At 40.4% G+C, this 19832-nt stretch overlaps 1 protein-coding gene across 1 annotated transcript in view; it reads left to right on the top strand.

The window, feature by feature from the left end:
- The window catches only part of DYNC1H1 (dynein cytoplasmic 1 heavy chain 1), a 46714-nt gene that overhangs the window by 2353 nt on the left and 24529 nt on the right, over positions 1–19832 (top strand). The window contains exons 2-32 of the mRNA XM_069783449.1: positions 1747–1834; positions 2442–2615; positions 2838–3093; positions 4015–4201; positions 4381–4652; positions 4762–4989; positions 5505–6581; positions 6866–7045; positions 7657–7806; positions 8060–8206; positions 8352–8492; positions 8632–8808; positions 8922–9032; positions 9115–9234; positions 9457–9696; positions 10206–10361; positions 10732–10845; positions 11474–11584; positions 11665–11874; positions 12275–12421; positions 12647–12813; positions 13531–13704; positions 14446–14611; positions 14690–14878; positions 14962–15156; positions 15863–16145; positions 16418–16518; positions 18034–18193; positions 18483–18726; positions 18921–19104; positions 19595–19807. Coding sequence (XP_069639550.1) covers positions 1747–1834; positions 2442–2615; positions 2838–3093; positions 4015–4201; positions 4381–4652; positions 4762–4989; positions 5505–6581; positions 6866–7045; positions 7657–7806; positions 8060–8206; positions 8352–8492; positions 8632–8808; positions 8922–9032; positions 9115–9234; positions 9457–9696; positions 10206–10361; positions 10732–10845; positions 11474–11584; positions 11665–11874; positions 12275–12421; positions 12647–12813; positions 13531–13704; positions 14446–14611; positions 14690–14878; positions 14962–15156; positions 15863–16145; positions 16418–16518; positions 18034–18193; positions 18483–18726; positions 18921–19104; positions 19595–19807 — 6362 coding nt within the window. The remainder of the gene's footprint in view (positions 1–1746; positions 1835–2441; positions 2616–2837; positions 3094–4014; positions 4202–4380; positions 4653–4761; positions 4990–5504; positions 6582–6865; positions 7046–7656; positions 7807–8059; positions 8207–8351; positions 8493–8631; positions 8809–8921; positions 9033–9114; positions 9235–9456; positions 9697–10205; positions 10362–10731; positions 10846–11473; positions 11585–11664; positions 11875–12274; positions 12422–12646; positions 12814–13530; positions 13705–14445; positions 14612–14689; positions 14879–14961; positions 15157–15862; positions 16146–16417; positions 16519–18033; positions 18194–18482; positions 18727–18920; positions 19105–19594; positions 19808–19832) is intronic.

The raw sequence follows: 19832 nt of genomic DNA, 5'->3' as shown, positions 1-19832 counted from the left end.
GCCAAGGCCAGCCAGCTCTAAGATGGACCCCCTGCCAGCCAAGGCCAAGCTAATCAGCGATAGTGGTAGCACCTTTGTGATAACACATTTAAGAAGGGGGAAAAAAGTTGCTGCAGCACAGAAATTGCAGCTGGAGAGAGGAGTGAGAACATATGAGAGAAACAACCCTGCAGACACCAAGGTCAGTGCAGAAGGAGGGGGAAGAGGTGCTCCAGGCACTGGAGCAGAGATTCCCCTCCAGCCTGTGGTGAAGACCATGGTGAGGCAGGCTGTCCCCCTGCAGCCCAGGGAGGACCCCATGCTGGAGCAGGTGGATGCTTGAAGGAGGCTGTGACCCCATGGAGAGAGGAGCCCACGCTGGAACAGGTTTTCTGGCAGGACTTGTGACCCCGTGGGGGACCCACGCTGGAGCAGTCTGTGCCTGAAGGACTGCACCCTGTGGAAGGGACCCACACTGCAGCAGTTCATGAAGAACTGCAGCCTGTGGGAAGGACCCACATTGGAGAATTTTGTGGAGAACTGTCTCCTGTGGGAGGAACCCCAGGCTGAAGCAGGGGAAGAGTGTGAGGAGTCCTCCCCCTGAGGAGGAAGGAGCGGCAGAGAGAACGTGTGATGGACTGACCCCAACTCCCATTCCCTGTCTCCCTGCACCACTTGGGGGGGGGCAGTTAGGTAGAAAATTCAAGAGTGAAGCTGTGCCCAGGAAGAAGGGAGGGGTGGGGGGAAGGTATTTTAAGATTTGGTGTTATTTCTCATTACCCTACCCTGGTTTGATTGGCAATAATTTATTGGCAATAATTTTCCTCAAGTTGAGTCTGTTTTGCTTGTGATGGTAATTGATTGAGTGATCTCTCCCTGTCCTTACCTCAACCCATGAGCCTTTTGTTTTATTTTCTCTCCTCTGTCTAGTTGAGGAGGGGGAGTGATAGAGGGGCTTTGGTGGGCACCTGGGGTCCAGCCAGGGTCAGCCCACCACAAGTATCACTAGCTACACAGCCTGCCAACAGCTTTCATACGGATTCCTGCGGCATCTAGTGCAGTGTTGTTCTGTGAGCAGGCTTCTGGTGCTTGAGATCACAAATGTGACACCCAAAGGCTGTATCTCCTATGAAGGGCCAAATGAAATCAGAGCAGGACAAGAGTCCACTGTAATGTGTCCAGTCAGAGCGTGTCCCCCAACAGGGAGTAACCTTCTGCACCGAAATCACTGCATTGCAGCACCACTGCCTGCATCCCCAGCAATTACATCATCTGTGATACATTGGCTGTGGTAATGCCCAAGTACTTCCATGACTTGGGTTTTTGTTTTGTCAGGAGGTTTTTTTTGTTCAGAGACTTAATTTCCAAATCATTTTCAAAGAAGAAGTCTGAAAATACAAAGCAACCTTTAAAAGAAAAAAGCAGCTGTTTAATGTTCTCACTGAAGTGTAGTTATCCTGGCAGCATATGTCTACAAATAAATGCACATTCTCTATTGCAGAAGATATTTCTCTGAAAATGTGAGTTATAATTTTCTGCTTGTAATGTTTTATCATTTTTTATAGCAACCTAAAAAAGTTAATGGAGTTTTGTTAATGAACCCACTCCAAATCTGAGGGATATTGCAAAGGTAAATTTAACTTAATTTAGTTAATTACGTTGGTGTAGAAATTGAAGGTTAGAAAATAGTCTGGTAATAGCAGAAGATTGTTGAGAGTGGCAGATGCCTTAGAAATAGAGTATTTCTTACATACATATTTTTTGCAGAGGATGTGGGAGATGAAGGAGAAGAGGAAAAAGAGTTCATTTCCTACAGTATCAGCACTGACATTCATTATGGAATAAAATCAAACAGGTGAGTTAGTAAAATAGATCTTGACATTTCTACCCTATGAATGCAAAACCTACACAAGCAGATTTACTGACTTTACCTACAAATTTACCTCCAGTTTACCTAGTGCTTCATGCAGTGTCTTTATTCAGGTGGGGCAGTAGCTTTTCAGGGTGGAAGCTCTGATAAAAAAAGGGTGTGTCATGAGGCTGAAAGGAATGGATTTAGGACTTCTAGCTCTGAGGTTAAGGAAACAAGGTCTTATTAATGTGGCATACTTGCAAATGTAACATACGCAACTTGGGTTCAATAATTTTCAGTTACGTCTGACTCTTACATATTTGTCACTTAACCTTAATGCATATTTAACTCTGAAGCTTCATGTATGCCTCTTTAGTGTGCCCATACTGCACAGTCTTTATTGATAGCTACGTTTGGCTCATTACTGAAGTAGAAAGATGTATTTATTGGAAGACTTGTGTTAAAGTCTCTTAGAAGAAAGATTATAAAGTATGATGATGCAGGTTAACATTTGACTCCTGCAACCTAAACTTGCAGTCAGATTAAAGCTATTGTAACTGTCACTTAAGTTTCAAATGTTTGGTTGGTAACTCTCTCCTCTGTTCTGCAGCCTGGCATTCATTAAGCGTACACCAGTGATTGATGCCGACAAACCAGTGTCTTCCCAACTGAGAGTGCTCACTCTCAGTGAAGATTCTCCATATGAAACATTACACTCTTTCATTAGCAATGCTGTTGCTCCCTTTTTCAAGTCCTATATCAGAGAATCTGGCAAAGCAGACAGGTAATTCAGTATAAACACTGCATTTCTCTGCTAGTGAATTAAAGTAGGTGTTTAATGAAAAAAGTAGCAGTGACTCTTCAAGGCAAGTCATGTGAAATTGTTTAAGCACACAGTTGCATATGATGCTGTTGCTGACTCTGGGGAAGTAGTTCAGATGGCTTAAATGTGTTGTGTATGGTTTTTGTTTTGGCTTCTTATATGGAAACATCTGTGCTTTTTCAGGGATGGAGATAAGATGGCTCCTTCAGTTGAGAAAAAGATTGCAGAACTTGAAATGGGCCTCTTGCATCTGCAGCAGAATATTGAAATTCCAGAGATTAGTCTGCCAATTCATGCAACCATTACTAATGTTGCCAAGCAGTGTTATGAACGTGGAGAAAAACCGAAGGTTACAGATTTTGGTGAGAAGGCTGAGGATCCGTTATTCCTCAATCAGCTACAATCTGGAGTCAACCGCTGGATTAGAGAGATACAAAAGGTAAAAAAAAAAAAAAAGAAGAAAAAAAAGTACTAGACGATGTGATAAGAACTTCCACATAGTACTTTTTATTGTCTTCACAGTTTTAGCTGGTGAAATACTGCTCCATGCAGGATACTCTGAAGATCTGAGACCAGTTTTCTGAGTCATCAGAGATGCTAGTCTAAATTAGATTAAGTCTAATACTAGACTAGACTAAGCCTGGTCTAAATTTAGAGTCTAGTCTAAATTGTTCTGCAGGTAGCTGAGAGCATGACTGTTTTATCTCTATTGTAATAGACTCAAGTAATTGGCAGTAACCTTGTGAATTTTGTAAGTATTCTTCAAATCTTTGCAGCAGATTGAGAGAAAAAGGTCTTGTTGGTTTGTTTTATTCTCCCAGGTGCATCCACAACCACTTCAGAACAGTTGCTGCAGTCCTATCTTGTAATCTCTTGTACTCCTGCCTGTTACTTTTGAAAAGAACTCTGCTGTCACTCAAAAATAGCATCTCAGATACTACTCTGGCTTTTTTCCTCCATGGGCACAGTAAACACCTACTGGTCATGGAACAGTGGTGCCTTTTCCTACTCCAGAGCATAAAATGTTTGTTTTCTTGTCTGGCTTATCTGCCATTAACCAGAATACAGACACTGATCAGGGAAGTGGACAGGTGACCTTTTTAGGCTGTGCTGAAGATACTACACGAAGGTCTTAAAACCGACCTTTAGGACCACTGGAATTAAACTTTGACTCTTGTTGCGCTGCAGTTCCTACACTTCTCACAGAATGAGTGCCAAAACTGTCTGAGGTTTGATTATTAAAACCTAGTAGATGTTATGTGTTTCAATTATATTTAGTAACGGAGCAAGTTTTTACAGTTGAAGCATATAAATTAAATGCTCTTCTCCATCCCTTCTCTTTGTCTCTGTTACTTTTAAGGTGACCAAATTAGATCGGGACCCTGCATCGGGCACTGCATTACAGGAGATAAGCTTCTGGTTAAATTTGGAACGAGCTCTGTATCGCATTCAGGAAAAACGTGAAAGTCCAGAAGTTCTTCTGACTCTGGATATTCTAAAACATGGCAAACGTTTTCATGCAACCGTGAGCTTTGATACAGACACAGGTAAAATGTCTGTTCAATAAAATTTTTCACAAATGTCCTACAGAACTTAAGCTGTTAGGAAACTTGAACATTGTGGTACAATGAACGGTGCTGTTTAGAGTAACCTTGGTCTAGTTAAAGCTACGTATTTGATTAACGAAATGAAAAATTATATTCACAGTCTTTTCTATTACATTTAGGTCTAAAACAGGCTCTGGAAACTGTGAATGACTATAATCCACTGATGAAAGACTTTCCGCTGAATGACTTGCTATCTGCTACTGAGCTGGACAAAATAAGGCAGGCCCTTGTTGCAATATTTACCCATTTGAGAAAAATCAGAAATACAAAATACCCAATCCAAAGGGCACTGCGTTTAGTGGAGGCTATTTCAAGAGATCTGAGCTCTCAGTTACTTAAAGTGTTGGGAACCAGAAAATTGATGCATGTTGCCTATGAAGAATTTGAAAAGGTATGTTCATGGTTTTGTGATACTGGTGGCTGTATTTTTACATTGAATAGTGATTTTCAGGAAGCATTTCATCTCGGAGCTTAAGTTCCTATTCTGAAACTCTCTTCAGGTAATGGTTGCCTGCTTTGAAGTGTTCCAAACCTGGGATGATGAATATGAGAAGCTACAAGTTCTGCTCAGAGATATTGTGAAAAGAAAAAGGGAAGAGAACCTGAAGATGGTGTGGCGTATCAATCCTGCTCATAGGAAACTCCAGGGTCGTCTTGATCAAATGAGGAAATTCAGGCGTCAGCATGAGCAGCTGAGGGCAGTTATTGTGAGAGTCTTGCGACCTCAGGTAATATTCTTGGTCATTATCAGACAGAAAATCTGTGTGGCTTTTTCAAGAGTGTTCACTGTTGCTTTAAAAAGTTACCAACACAGAACGAATGTAACATTCAGTTTCACTGTCTGCTTCCAAAAACAGTCTAGTTTTGAACCCTTGCTAATAGGCTTAGCTTTAATTCTGACCTACATCACATACTACATGACCATGCTCATGTTAATAGACACAGCAAGTCCACACATAATGTAGAAGAGTGTAAATAAGTGCAAATACTTGTGTGTATAAATACTTAGCTTAGCTAAACCACAGTGGAAAATGAGATTATGCTGCACAGTAGTGGAAGTTTGTGAAGTAACTGCGTTGCCCCATTCCTTGTGGAACTTAAATCTGAAACATGACTGCAAGTTTGTTAAGGATTTGGTACTAATTTGTAGGGGTTTTGCAGTTCTTATTAAAACAGTCTGTGTTTAGTTATTTGTAGGTAAATTTTGAAGCATCCAACTCACTAAACTGTGATTCTAATGCAGGTAACTGCTGTTGCCCAGCAAAATCAAGGAGAGGTACCTGAACCACAGGATATGAAGGTAGCAGAAGTCCTTTTTGATGCTGCAGATGCTAATGCGATTGAAGAAGTCAATCTTGCTTATGAGAATGTTAAGGAAGTAGATGGGTTAGACGTTTCCAAAGAAGGTACAGAAGCCTGGGAGGCAGCAATGAAACGATATGATGAAAGAATTGATAGAGTTGAAACAAGAATAACTGCCCGTTTGAGAGACCAGCTTGGTACAGCAAAGAATGCTAATGAAATGTTCAGAATCTTCTCCCGGTTTAATGCTTTGTTTGTCAGACCTCACATTCGTGGTGCCATTCGAGAATATCAAACACAATTGATCCAGCGTGTAAAAGATGATATCGAGTCTCTTCATGACAAATTTAAAGTACAATACCCACAGAGTCAGGCTTGTAAAATGAGTCATGTTCGTGACTTGCCTCCTGTGTCTGGGTCTATAATTTGGGCAAAACAGATTGACAGACAGCTCACCGCTTACATGAAGCGTGTTGAGGATGTCCTTGGCAAAGGTTGGGAGAACCATGTAGAAGGTCAGAAGCTAAAGCAGGATGGAGATAGCTTTCGCATGAAACTCAACACTCAGGAGATCTTTGATGACTGGGCAAGAAAAGTTCAGCAACGCAATCTTGGTGTGTCTGGTCGTATTTTCACTATTGAAAGCACTCGTGTTAGAGGTCGAACTGGAAACGTCCTGAAACTGAAAGTCAACTTCCTCCCAGAAATAATTACGCTTTCAAAAGAAGTCCGAAACCTGAAATGGCTTGGTTTCCGTGTTCCACTAGCAATTGTCAACAAAGCTCACCAAGCAAACCAGCTCTACCCATTTGCTATTTCTCTCATTGAAAGTGTCCGTACATATGAACGAACATGTGAAAAAGTAGAAGAGCGGAATACTATCTCGCTTTTGGTGGCCGGCTTGAAGAAAGAGGTGCAGGCTTTGATTGCAGAAGGAATTGCCCTTGTGTGGGAATCATACAAACTTGATCCATACGTGCAGCGCTTAGCTGAGACCGTCTTCAGTTTCCAGGAAAAGGTTTGTTTTATCTTTCAAATTCTGCAAAATTTTTACATTTATACTTCAGTAATGTGTGGTTAACCAGAAGTGGAATTGGATAGCTGATGACCTGTTCTGTAGCTCTTTGGTTAAGTAGCTGATCAAGTTGGCACAAATTGGCCAGCTGAATGGATCTTTTAGTACTACTGAAATTGATGGACTTGCTGCATCCAAATAGAGAGAAGTGACTAACCATTACTGCATAATTATTATTGCCTCTAACCTGTCAAACTAAACATCCTATTTTTCCTAAACCATTTCAGGTGGATGATCTGCTCATTATTGAAGAGAAAATAGACCTGGAAGTGAGATCATTGGAAACATGCATGTATGATCACAAGACTTTCTCGGAAATCTTGAACAGGGTTCAGAAAGCTGTGGATGATTTAAATCTTCATTCATATTCCAATTTGCCAATCTGGGTCAATAAGTTGGATATGGAGGTAGGTTGAGATCAAGGAGTAGTATATATTTAGAGGAAACATTTTAAGCAAGTGCAAAATGTTTTTTGATTATACTCTTCATAGTCACCCAGGGAAGATTCTGTCTCGCCATTCTCTGAAAATTTCAGTGTGTTTTCAGTATACAGAAGATGCAAGACTTGTTTGTTTTTAGCTGTTGACTTTGGGGATCAATTAATTCAAGGGGAGTTTTGTCCTTTGAAGAAAAAAGTTTGATACAGCTTGGCTGCCTAGAAGGTGCTGGGGAGCGAGGTAGATAAAGGATGGTGAAAACTTGCTATGCAGGTAGCAAAGACTCATTGCCTTCATATTGTTTGGTTCTGCCTGTTAAGTTTCAGGTTATTGGACAGTAAGCCAACTTCAAAGCAGTTAAAATTGTTTAATTCCATTAAAGTCCATGAAGACGGGAGAAGCTTTGAATTGATGTTCAGTGAAAATTTACCAAAACTCTTAGACCTCTTTAATGACTTAGTAAAGGAGCACTTGGTTCTTTGAGGCACCATAGTGTGCCTGGTGTCAGAATATATCAACAGTGGGGATCTTTATGCAGCAAATATGCAGCTTTTTCCTTCAATGTGGCTTATTTTCTTTAGATTGAAAGAATCCTGGGTGTTCGTTTGCAAGCTGGACTGAGGGCCTGGACCCAAGTTCTTCTTGGACAAGCAGATGACAAAGCAGAAGTTGACATGGATACAGATGCTCCTCAAGTGAGCCATAAGCCTGGTGGCGAACCGAAGATCAAAGTAAGTTTTGGTGTGGGTTTTTTTGTTGTGTCTTTCCTTATTGTCAATTACTTAATGCAAGAATTCTATCTGAGGCTTATATGGGAGATAAATGTTTCTTCTGCATCTCATTTTGGAGGAGTACTTGCCTCCTCCCATTTAAGTGCAAGTTGATTTTTCAAAAGTGTGTGCTGCTGCTTGAAGTCCAAAATTCTTGCCTACATGTAGTAGTAGTATCTGCCAGTAAAACTCAGTGTGTTTACTGTTTCTGCAGAACATTGTACATGAACTAAGAATTACCAACCAGGTGATATACTTGAATCCACCAATTGAAGAGTGTAGATACAAACTTTATCAAGAAATGTTTTCTTGGAAGATGGTAATCCTGTCTCTACCAAGAATTCAAAGTCAGAGATATCAGGTAAGTGTAATGAAGTTGTATCTAAGTCTGAGCAATTATTTTCACTTTGCAATTAATTGTGCTCAGCATCTTAGTGTGTGCTCTAGGACTGAATCTGAGTGCCCTAGAAATTGATGTATATCACATGCGTAATTGTGGTTCTTAGGTTGGAGTGCACTATGAGCTGTCTGAGGAAGAAAAATTCTATCGTAATGCATTGACAAGGATGCCTGATGGTCCTGCAGCTCTGGAGGAGTCGTACTCTGCTGTCATGGGAATTGTGACTGAAGTGGAGCAGTATGTCAAGGTAGGAGACTGACACTGCATAGTGCTACAACTAAAATGAACATGGACTTTTCTCTCAGTTTTCCTGGGGGCTGGGGACACATAACTCTTGGAATATACTGGAGAAGTTCTGAATGTTGTTTGTGAAATACCTCAATTAGGTTTGGCTGCAGTACCAGTGTCTGTGGGATATGCAGGCTGAAAACATATACAACCGTCTTGGAGAAGACCTGAATAAGTGGCAAGCCCTTTTGGTTCAGATAAGAAAGGCAAGAGGAACATTTGACAATGCAGAAACCAGAAAAGAATTTGGACCTGTTGTAATAGACTATGGAAAGGTAAGAAATTGTAATTATTGTTTGTGATAAATGCATTAAATTCCAGAATGGGTGTATTACAGAAAACAGCAAGGACAACAAATTACTATTATGTAACTTTATTCAATTTGTAGGTACAATCAAAGGTGAACTTGAAGTATGACTCCTGGCACAAGGAAGTGCTCAGCAAATTTGGCCAAATGCTTGGTCAGAATATGACAGAGTTTCATTCACAAATTTCTAAGGTAAGACAAGTGCAAATTCCAGTTTTTCACTTTCAGATCAACTGTTCTAGACTTCTAAAACACTGATTTGTGCCCCAAACAGTCCCGTCAAGAACTGGAGCAGCATTCAGTGGACACTGCCAGCACATCAGATGCAGTGACGTTCATCACATACGTGCAGTCCTTGAAACGTAAAATCAAGCAGTTTGAAAAGCAAGTTGAGGTATGTTGTCTTGCTAATGATTCTCACTTCTGGAAACGTTAGGCTTAGCTCTTAGGATGCAGCTTCACAATATTCAAGTTCTCTTGAGAACAGACTTGAACTTCATATCCTGAGGAATCCTGTGAACTCTATAGTGAGCGCTTGTCAAAATACGTTGAGTATTTAGCCTTGCGACTTAAGTTTAGTTCTGTCTTCATAGCTTACAACCACTGTCTCTTGTAGCTTTATCGCAATGGTCAGCGCTTGCTTGAGAAACAAAGGTTCCAGTTTCCATCCTCTTGGCTGTACATTGACAACATTGAAGGAGAATGGGGTGCCTTTAATGACATCATGCGTAGAAAGGATTCTGCCATTCAGCAACAAGTAGCAAATTTGCAGATGAAGATAGTTCAAGAGGATCGTGCAGTGGAGAGCCGAACAATTGACTTGCTAACAGACTGGGAGAAAACAAAGCCCGTAACAGTAAGTAGTGATGATTAATACTCTTTCAGCAAATGAGGTAGATTCTCTGCATTCAATAAGAAGTAGGCAGTTTATTTTTATGCTTTTTTGCATTTTTGAGGATTCTGTAATAACTTGCCAATGTGATGGTTTGGGGGGGGGGCCACAGAGGGAAATGTACCCTTAAAATGTAGGCCTTTGTTAGGTGCAAAAAGCAAGATGACTTCAGTTACTAACGAAGCTTTGGCTGAAACAACGGATATGTCAGAGGCATGCATGTAGGAGGATTCAGAACTGAGCTGCTTTTTTGCCTTTTTTTTTTTTCCCCCCAAATTGATATTTACTAAAGCAAAAAAACTGGATGTAAAAGTGGGATGAGACTTATTCTGGATTAGTGTGTACCCTTATTGTCAGCAAACTGGAAATGGAAAAAGGAGACAAACCAACATTTAGTATTTAGTCCTTACTTTTAACTTGGCTTCAACTTGGTGATAGGGTTTTTCGATTAATGTATCCCATGCAAACTTCAGGGAAACCTGCGTCCAGAAGAGGCTCTTCAAGCTCTTACCATTTACGAAGGAAAATTCGGTAGGCTGAAGGATGATCGTGAGAAGTGTGCCAAGGCCAAAGAAGCTCTGGAACTAACAGATACAGGACTACTCAGTGGCAGTGAAGAGCGTGTCCAGGTACAACCTGCTCACACAACTTCTTGTCAGTTTCACATGAAAATGTTTCAGATCCATCTCTCTCTCCCTTAAGAGAGTGACCTGGAGCCTGTGTTGTACTAGTGTCAAGACACAATCTCCACACTCGTTTAGTTCTAGCCTTAAAAGATTGTCTGCGATCTCTTCCTTGACTGTCTTAGTCTTGTGAAGGCATTATGTGACGTGAGATGTGAAAATCTCATCTGGGTCACCTGCTATTGCAGTTCTGTTGAATTGGCAAGCTATCTGAAGGTTTTTGACATGTTAAAAGTATTCTGCTTAACTCCCCCATGCTAATGACTTTGAAGAAATTGGGAATAACTGCTGATGTTTGATACATTCTTTACTATAGGTAGCCCTTGAAGAGTTGCAGGATCTCAAAGGCGTCTGGTCTGAACTCTCTAAGGTCTGGGAACAGATTGATCAAATGAAAGAACAGCCCTGGGTTTCAGTACAGCCTCGCAAGGTACTTAACTTCTGTATACATAAGCAATGTAACTACTGCAAGTATATGCAAATTAGGAATTAGACCTCTTGAGATAGACATGCTCAATTGTCACATTCCAGATAGTTTTCGGTGTTCAGGTACCTTTTTCATTGTCATGTGAGTGTGTTTCTTCTCATGCTAAGCTGAAAAAAATTCACAGGGTCTTGTCACAGCTTAAGGAATTTTGCACTGGATTTATGCAATTCCAGTAGTTTTGAAGTTGAGATTGGACTGAATCTACAGAGAAGAAACTGTGCTGTTTTTAAATAGGCTGTCGGGCATCATTAGGGAGACTTCATTACATGGTTGGATGAACAGCATCGGTTTTAGTTCGATGCTCAGGAGGTAGAGCACGGTAGGAACACTAAGCCATAAACTGTCTGTGGCCATACTATGTCATAAATCTTACTCAGACCAATAAAATTACATTCCCCGCTATGGAGTAACCACATCTTATGCAAATATGTGTAACACTAAAAGAGCTGTACTGTCAATAATACCTCATTAGCGACAGGTTTTTGAAAAATACATAGACAACTTTCAACCTTTACAACTATATGCATAACATTTGCAGAGAAGGATTTAATTGTTTTTATGTTACTGACAGCTTCGACAAAACTTAGATGGTCTGCTGAACCAACTGAAAAACTTCCCTGCCCGCTTGCGACAGTACGCCTCTTATGAGTATGTTCAGAGACTTCTGAAGGGCTACATGAAGGTAAGTTATACTCATTTCTAAAATGTGTGTATTTTGTAGTTTGAGTTCAAGGATGTAACTTGCTTTCTTGTCTTCTGTAGATAAACATGTTAGTTATTGAACTGAAATCCGAGGCGCTTAAAGATCGTCACTGGAAACAGCTGATGAAAAGGCTTCACGTTAACTGGGTTGTCTCAGAATTGACGCTGGGTCAGATCTGGGATGTCGATTTACAGAGGAATGAAGCAATTGTCAAAGATGTGCTGCTCGTGGCTCAGGGAGAGATGGCTTTGGAAGAGTTCTTGAAACAGGCTAGTATCAGCTCTTGTATGTATGCACTTAATAGCAAATCAAAGGCTTGCTGTTGGGTGGCTGACACTTGTGTAGTAAACTAGTCAGTCTAAGCTGTTGATGCAAGCGCTGAGACTCATGGAGCACTCTGTTTTGGGGAACAGCTTAAAGCTATGTAAGCTTCCTCTGATGAAACTTGCATTATTTGGGAAAAGCAGTCCTTTGAAATGACTGCAAAGACCCCATCTTCCTTAAGTTTTACCTAACTGCATCATATTGTCAATGTTTTTAACAAAAGCTTGAGCGTAAACCCAGAATCCTTGGGTAAAAAAAGTAAAATCTGATTACTGTAATACATTTCTAGTTTGTAACTATGTTGGAGCAGACATGATTGATGATCTTAAACATTCTTTTCTTCAGATAAGAGAAGTGTGGAACACTTATGAACTGGACTTGGTCAATTACCAGAATAAGTGTCGTTTGATTCGTGGATGGGATGACCTTTTCAACAAAGTAAAAGAGCACATCAACAGTGTATCTGCTATGAAGCTATCACCGTACTACAAGGTAAAATGGAGAACAAAGCTAAAGAATCTTCTTTTAATTCTGCCTTCTGCTCTTCTTTAGTTTATGTGTTTGTCAGCAGGGACTATAGTCACTATTTAAGTTGACAGACAATTAATTGCATATGCATGTTTTGTAACTCTCAAACAACTGTTTCCACTAGTAAATATTAGCAGTCAAACTCCTGATACTATTAAAATGAATATTAATGCAGTGTTTAAACTTCAGGTGTTTGAGGAAGATGCCCTTAGCTGGGAAGATAAGCTGAACCGTATCATGGCACTCTTTGATGTCTGGATAGATGTCCAAAGGCGATGGGTCTACCTAGAGGGTATCTTTACCGGTAGTGCAGACATCAAGCACTTGCTGCCTGTGGAGACCCAGCGGTTCCAGAGGTAACTTTTTAATTGTTTTGCTCTTTTCTTGCCTCCCTTGGACAGGCCTGCAACTCCATGACTTCAGTTTAGCACTCTCCAAGTTGCAATACTAACTGTATTCTCACCTGGTCCAGCTGGATTACAGCCCTGCTGTAGACATAAGTTCATCAAGCAAACAGATACAGCACGAGGTGCATGTAGACAACTATGACAGGAAAAGGTTTATAATAAACAGGCTGATGTACAATTTTTAGAAGGTGATTGGGGTCTGGGTGGTTTTTCTTGCTAGTTCCAGTCAGCTACCTCAAGGATTTTTCTGGCATTTTTCTGGCATTGTTGTGGGTGCAGTAAGCAGGCTGATTTCAGTTGCTGCAGCCTTTAGTCTCATCCTTCAAATGTCATTTTCTTCCTCTGCTTTAAGTTGCTCTGGTCATCCTTATTCATTCCACACGCTTCCAGTCAGATTGAAGAATCAGATTTACGCATCTGTTCAGGGAATGAAGAAAAGTAGACCTTCAGCAGTGGAATTTATGGATTGAACATTGCAAAGAAGTTAGATTTTGTTGTTGTGGACTTGAGGTAGATGAAGAGCTATTTTGGGAATTTAGCCTTTTGTTCCCTAGGGCAGCTGCAACAAATGGAGAGGCAGTGGTCATTAGAGACAAATAACTTTCATGTTCTGCAGGCCCATGATAACTGAATTTGCACTAACGTACAGTGTTATTTTACTTGCAGCATCAGTACTGAATTTTTGGCACTCATGAAAAAGGTGTCCAAATCTCCACTTGTGATGGACGTTCTCAACATTCAAGGTGTGCAGAGGTCATTAGAGAGACTGGCAGACTTGCTCGGGAAGATACAGAAGGCACTGGGAGAATACTTGGAAAGGGAGAGGTCCTCTTTCCCTCGGTAAGAAGTTGATTTTAGTTGACTCTTGAAGTAAGTAATTTGATGTTTCTGTGCAAGAATTGATGCACTGTTCTGTAAAGCCTCTGCCAATTTTCATGTATTGCATATATATTAGATGTTATAACATAAATATTTGTTGGCTAAATACAGAATGCCATTATAGCTGCTTCTCAGGAAGTGGGACTAAAACTTCCCTTACTTGCTCATCTGTGGCTGGTTGTAGGATTCAGATATTGCTTAAGGAACCATTGCAGCTGGTTTCTGTAAACTTACAGGTTCTATTTTGAACTGCTTAATTCTGGCATTTGATTGAAGGAAGGTTTCTAAATTGTCAGAATCCAGTATTTAAGTCATTGGTTCTGACTTACCTGTAGTCCTCAACTAGTTTGTCACTTAGCATGAGAGAGTAAGGGTGAGGCAGGTACTGAGTGGGACTTCTCCCTGCCTAATAGACTTAATTCAGTCCCAAGCTCTACTGTGGATGTTTCAGGGATGAGTAGGTAAAGAAAACTATCCACAGTATGGAGCATGTATACACTTTTGTATGGTACAGAGCACATGAACTGAGACTTAATCTTAAAACTGAAGTACAACTTCTAGCAAATTTATGGTTTGTGCACTCTTGCGATGTTGGGGAAATGAGTGTCAATTACTCCCGTATAGTGGCCATCTATGAAGCATAAATAAATTAAAAGTGATAGTAGGAGTTCTGATATAGATCTAATTTTATGTAATTACTAGGTTTTATTTTGTTGGTGATGAAGACTTGCTTGAAATCATTGGAAACAGCAAAAATGTTGCTAAGCTGCAGAAACACTTCAAGAAGATGTTTGCTGGCGTTTCTAGCATTATTCTCAGTGAAGATAATTCTGTGGTTCTTGGGATATCCTCACGTGAAGGAGAAGAGGTACAGCTGCAGTGTTTCTTTTTAAATAAAATTCTGAAAGTAAGTGAATGCGGGCTGACTTAAACCTAATTCTTGCAGGTGCTGTTCAAAACACCTGTCTCCATCACAGAACATCCCAAGATCAATGAGTGGCTCACTCTTGTTGAAAAAGAAATGAGAGTGACCCTTGCTAAATTGCTTGCAGAATCTGTTACTGAAGTAGAAATCTTTGGAAAAGCAACTTCAATTGATCCAGCAGTCTACATCTCTTGGATTGACAAATACCAGGTATCAATATGGAACACCTAAGCATACTGCAGCTCGGTCACTTCAGTGAGGAAAACTATCTGATGAGGATTTTTGTTACACAGGCTCAGCTTGTTGTCCTGTCAGCCCAGATTGCGTGGTCTGAGAACGTAGAGTCAGCCCTCAATGGTATGGGTGGAGTTGGAGACAATAGTCCTCTCCACTCTGTGCTAGCTAATGTTGAGGTCACACTCAATGTCCTGGCAGACTCTGTGCTGATGGAGCAGCCACCTCTTCGCAGAAGGAAACTGGAGCACTTGGTGAGTAAAAACCTCCTTTCCTCTTCTGGGTTTGCAGGTAAGGATTTTTTAAGTTTAATGAAAAGACTGATTAATCTAAGACTTATTTTTCCTCTAGGAAAAAGTTGCATGCAATTTAAGCAACTACATCAAGTGCTGATCCTGTAGGTGCTGGTAGTTTTTCACTCTGATCAGCTTAATGTGTGGTAGCATATTATAGACCAGGTCACTAAATTGCTCTTCAAATTAGCCCTTCCAAATATAGAAGTTACTGATTTCTTCTTTCAAACATAAAATAACTCATTAAGCTGCTTATTATTGTAATTAGTATATGCTTTTGTTTGTAGATAAGGATGGTGGGGGGGTGGGTTAAAATTGACCTGGGTTATTTCTATAGATTTTGAGAGGAAAATATCTGCTCTGTTTTAGGAGTGCTTGTCTGTCTGCGTAGTTTCTGGCAAGTAAAATACCTAGTTCAGTAGTGTAATGGATTAAAAGACTAACCAGACCAGAGTGCTTTGCTGAAAGCTAGTGAAGTCCTTAACAAGAGCAGTCAACATTGTTAGTTTTGTCTTTGTAACAACAGATGTTAAGGCAGAGACTGTCAGTAGATTGTGATTTCTAAGTGATGGCAATTTACTATGCTAATCTGAGAAGCTGTAGGTTTCCTGGCGTTATTAGCAGAGGCTTGTATTGCTGTAGTCTAAGGAGTTGCTTCATTCTCCAGATCACTGAGTTGGTGCACCAGCGAGACGTTACAAGATCACTGATCAAAAGCAAGATCGACAACTCCAAGTCCTTTGAGTGGCTCAGCCAAATGCGGTTCTACTTTGACCCAAAACAGACAGATGTGTTGCAACAGCTGTCCATTCAGATGGCAAATGCCAAATTCAACTATGGTTTTGAGTACCTTGGTGTTCAGGATAAGCTAGTACAGACTCCTCTTACTGACCGCTGCTACCTGACAATGACACAAGCCCTCGAGGCAAGACTTGGAGGATCGCCATTTGGTAAGTTTGTACTGAAGTACAATAAAAACTTGAGACATATATATAAACTCTTATTCTCTCTAATATATAGCTTTAGTGTAAACATGCAGAACACTTTTAACTAAGATATTGAAGAACAAAACAGTCTTTTGGGGGAAGCTGTAACAGTTTTAGGTTTTGCTGAACCTTCTTGTTGGGGACCATCAGAATCAGCATGCTGGCAGATTACATGGGTAGGCAGTGGTACCTCAGATGATAAACACTAAAATATGTTTGTCCCATTTCAAAAATAGGTCCTGCTGGTACTGGTAAAACAGAATCTGTTAAGGCTCTTGGACATCAGCTTGGCCGCTTTGTGTTGGTTTTCAACTGTGATGAAACATTTGACTTCCAGGTAAGCTGTTTGATTTAAAAAAATGTAGTCTTTGCTAACAAGCAGTAGGAATCTCTTCAGAACTCTGAAACAGCCAGCAGTGTTTATTTTCAAGATGATTAAAAGTCTTAACTGAGCCAGTATCTGCATATCATATAGACGTTCTGTAACAAAAAATGCCTAAAGCAAAAGTGGGGCAGAACATTGCTGGGCAAGTTTTGGGTTTTTTTCAGACCGGGTAGTTCTATGGCAGCAAATGGAGGGAAAGGAAGAGAAAGTATGGGGTGGGGGCTTAAGACTGGCTTTAGGAAAGAAACTTGAACTGTTTAGTTTGCATTGGTAGTACTGGTTTAATGGAGCACAGATGGGAGCGTGAGACTGCCGAAGTAGCTGTACTATTGCCAAATTATCCTTTGCGACATAACTGTGAAGTTTGCCTCAGCATGTGAAAGGTTCTTCAAAACTAAGAAAATTTACCTAAATATTTCAAAATCAATGATATCTTCAAACTGAGGACCAGGTGAAATGCCTCTCTAAACTGTAACACAGCAAATGTCTCAAAAACAAAAACCTCAGTCAGGTATATATATAAAAAACAATATAAAACATGGACAAGGAATCATGATACTTCATTGACTTTGCCAGGTTGCCCATCTGTTTTGGTTTTTTTTCTGTACAGCTATATTTTGATCAGACCAGAGGTCCATATAGTGAGCATTTGGCCTGTAGTGGTGAGTGTAAGAATATACCTAGGGAGTAGTAAGATCACAGATAGTGCATGATACTCTTTCCTTGCCCCCAATCCCCTTCATACCTCTGACAGTTGTGAGGATCAGAAGGTCCTGAGCTGAAATGGGTTACTTTATTCATGCTCCAGTGAACCTTTCTCTGGATACCTATTTCTTGTCTTAAATCCACATGCACACTTGCTTCTACAGCATTCTCTACTGCATTACTATGCACTTTATGAAGGAGTACCTTCTTTTGTCTTTTTCTAATGATTTCTTAGTTCTTGTAGTGGAAAAGGCAGTGAACAGTTGATTCCTATTCATCCTAAACCAGTGGCTTTTAGACCTCTATTATGTTCCCTCATGCTGCCTTTTACAGAATCCTACCTTAAAGGTTGTTCTTTAGATGGAAGCCTTATCATACTCTAGCAATCCAGTTTGCTCTTCTGAAATGTTTTGTAATTCTAGTATCCTCCTTGTGATAAAGAACTAGAACTGCACCTAGCATTAATGGTATCAGCAAACAAAACATGCAGTGGACTTGACTGTTTTGTGAATACGCTGCAGTACAGTATGTAGTAATAGGAAGCTATGATCATCTTCTGTGATTGTATGAAGCAATGAACATCTGAAAGTCAGTTAGAACCCTTTTATAACTACAAAGTACTACAAAAGTGGTAACCTACATATAAATGCAGCCCCTTCCTGTCTTGGATGCATTGTATAAAGTGCTCTTCTCTGCTCCGTTTGCCTACGTATAGGCAAGAATGATCATGCAACTTCAGTGACTTTTCCCCTCTACGTGCAGGCAATGGGACGCATCTTTGTGGGACTTTGCCAAGTGGGTGCGTGGGGCTGCTTTGATGAGTTCAACAGACTGGAGGAGCGTATGCTCTCAGCCGTTTCTCAGCAAGTTCAGTGCATCCAGGAAGCTTTGCGAGAGCATTCCAACCCCAACTATGACAAGAGTATGTAATCGTTCATTCCTAATAGTGCTGTACAGCATCTTTAGTGTCCTTTATGCTGTTTTGTTGCTCAGTTACATTTCTCCCAAACAGTCCAAGGATGAAGCCACTTTCTATCAAAAACTTGAAGTAACTTTCAGCTGGTAGAAATTTGCATTTGAGTATTTGAGTTGCAGTACTAGAGGACCCACTGTCCATTACTGTAGGAAACTAAAATAGAATAAAGTATGACTTCTGTTGTCGGGGTAATTGATCACTGACTCAGGTGTAACTAAATGCACTCTCCTTTCAGCTGCAACACCAATTACTTGTGAGCTGCTGAACAAACAAGTCAAAGTGAGCCCTGACATGGCTATCTTCATCACCATGAATCCTGGCTATGCAGGCAGATCAAATCTGCCTGACAATTTGAAGAAGTTGTTCCGTAGCTTGGCAATGACAAAACCAGACCGTCAGTTGATTGCCCAGGTCATGTTGTACTCCCAAGGCTTCCGTACAGCTGAAGTGCTTGCCAATAAGATAGTACCATTCTTCAAGTGAGTAGCAAGTTTGGCTCCAATCAGTAAAAATAGAGCTTGTTTTTCAAAGCTATAATTTTCTTTGCAACTCAGTAAGCATGTTGTGCAGCAGTTGTTTCAAGCAATCATTTCAAGTAAACAGTGACATTTACCGAGTGTTGTGTTGGTCCCTGTTGAGAATCAAATTGTATTTTGTCTGGTTTGCTTCTTAGGCTTTGTGATGAACAGCTGTCCTCTCAAAGTCACTATGATTTTGGCTTGAGAGCACTGAAGAGTGTGCTGGTTAGTGCAGGTAATGTGAAGAGGGAGAGGATTCAGAAGATAAAGCGGGAGAAAGAAGAGCGTGGTGAAGTTGTTGATGAGGGAGAAATCGCTGAGAACTTACCAGAACAAGAGGTAATATGTGTGTGTGAACTCTTCACTTCTGTGATAAAGTACAGGATGCACACTGAACAAAGCAAATAACCCTGCAGTGTTTAACATTTAGGGTTAAGCCTTGCAAGCAAAGTAATGTTAGTTACAAAAGGTAGTAATTTGATAGCTTAGAAACACAAAGTTAAACATGTCTTAGGAGTCCCTGATCACAGTGAAAGACTTGTTCTTATGAGGTGGTGCATTCATAACGCTTATTGCTGCTCAGTTCCTCAGCAGTTAATACCAAAAGCACAGTGAAGAGGCATAAAAAACTACAGTTGTATAAACTGAAAATAAATAGGAATTCATTGTGTAGTTTCAAAGTTGAAACCCCATCAGTGGTTGTTTTTACCAAGACCACTGTGGTCTGGTGCTTCATCAATGAAGTATTTAGCAAAGTATTCCTTGTCAAGCACATTTGGTAAAGCAAACTTAACAAAAAATCTTAACCAAAACGTGACTGTCTCTGCAGATCCTGATCCAAAGTGTATGTGAAACTATGGTACCAAAACTGGTTGCAGAAGACATTCCTTTGCTGTTCAGTCTCCTTTCTGATGTATTCCCTGGAGTACAGTATCATCGTGGGGAGATGACAGCCTTGCGAGAGGAGCTTAAGAAAGTGTGTCAGGAAATGTACCTTACCTATGGTGATGGAGAAGAAGTTGGTGGCATGTGGGTTGAAAAGGTAAAATATAAAACTGAAAATGTGG

Source organism: Haliaeetus albicilla, chromosome 5 (assembly GCF_947461875.1).
Source record: "Haliaeetus albicilla chromosome 5, bHalAlb1.1, whole genome shotgun sequence".
NCBI lineage: Eukaryota > Metazoa > Chordata > Aves > Accipitriformes > Accipitridae > Haliaeetus > Haliaeetus albicilla.
The sequence above is the reverse complement of the archived record's forward strand: the minus strand, read 5'-3'. Positions and strand labels throughout refer to the sequence as shown.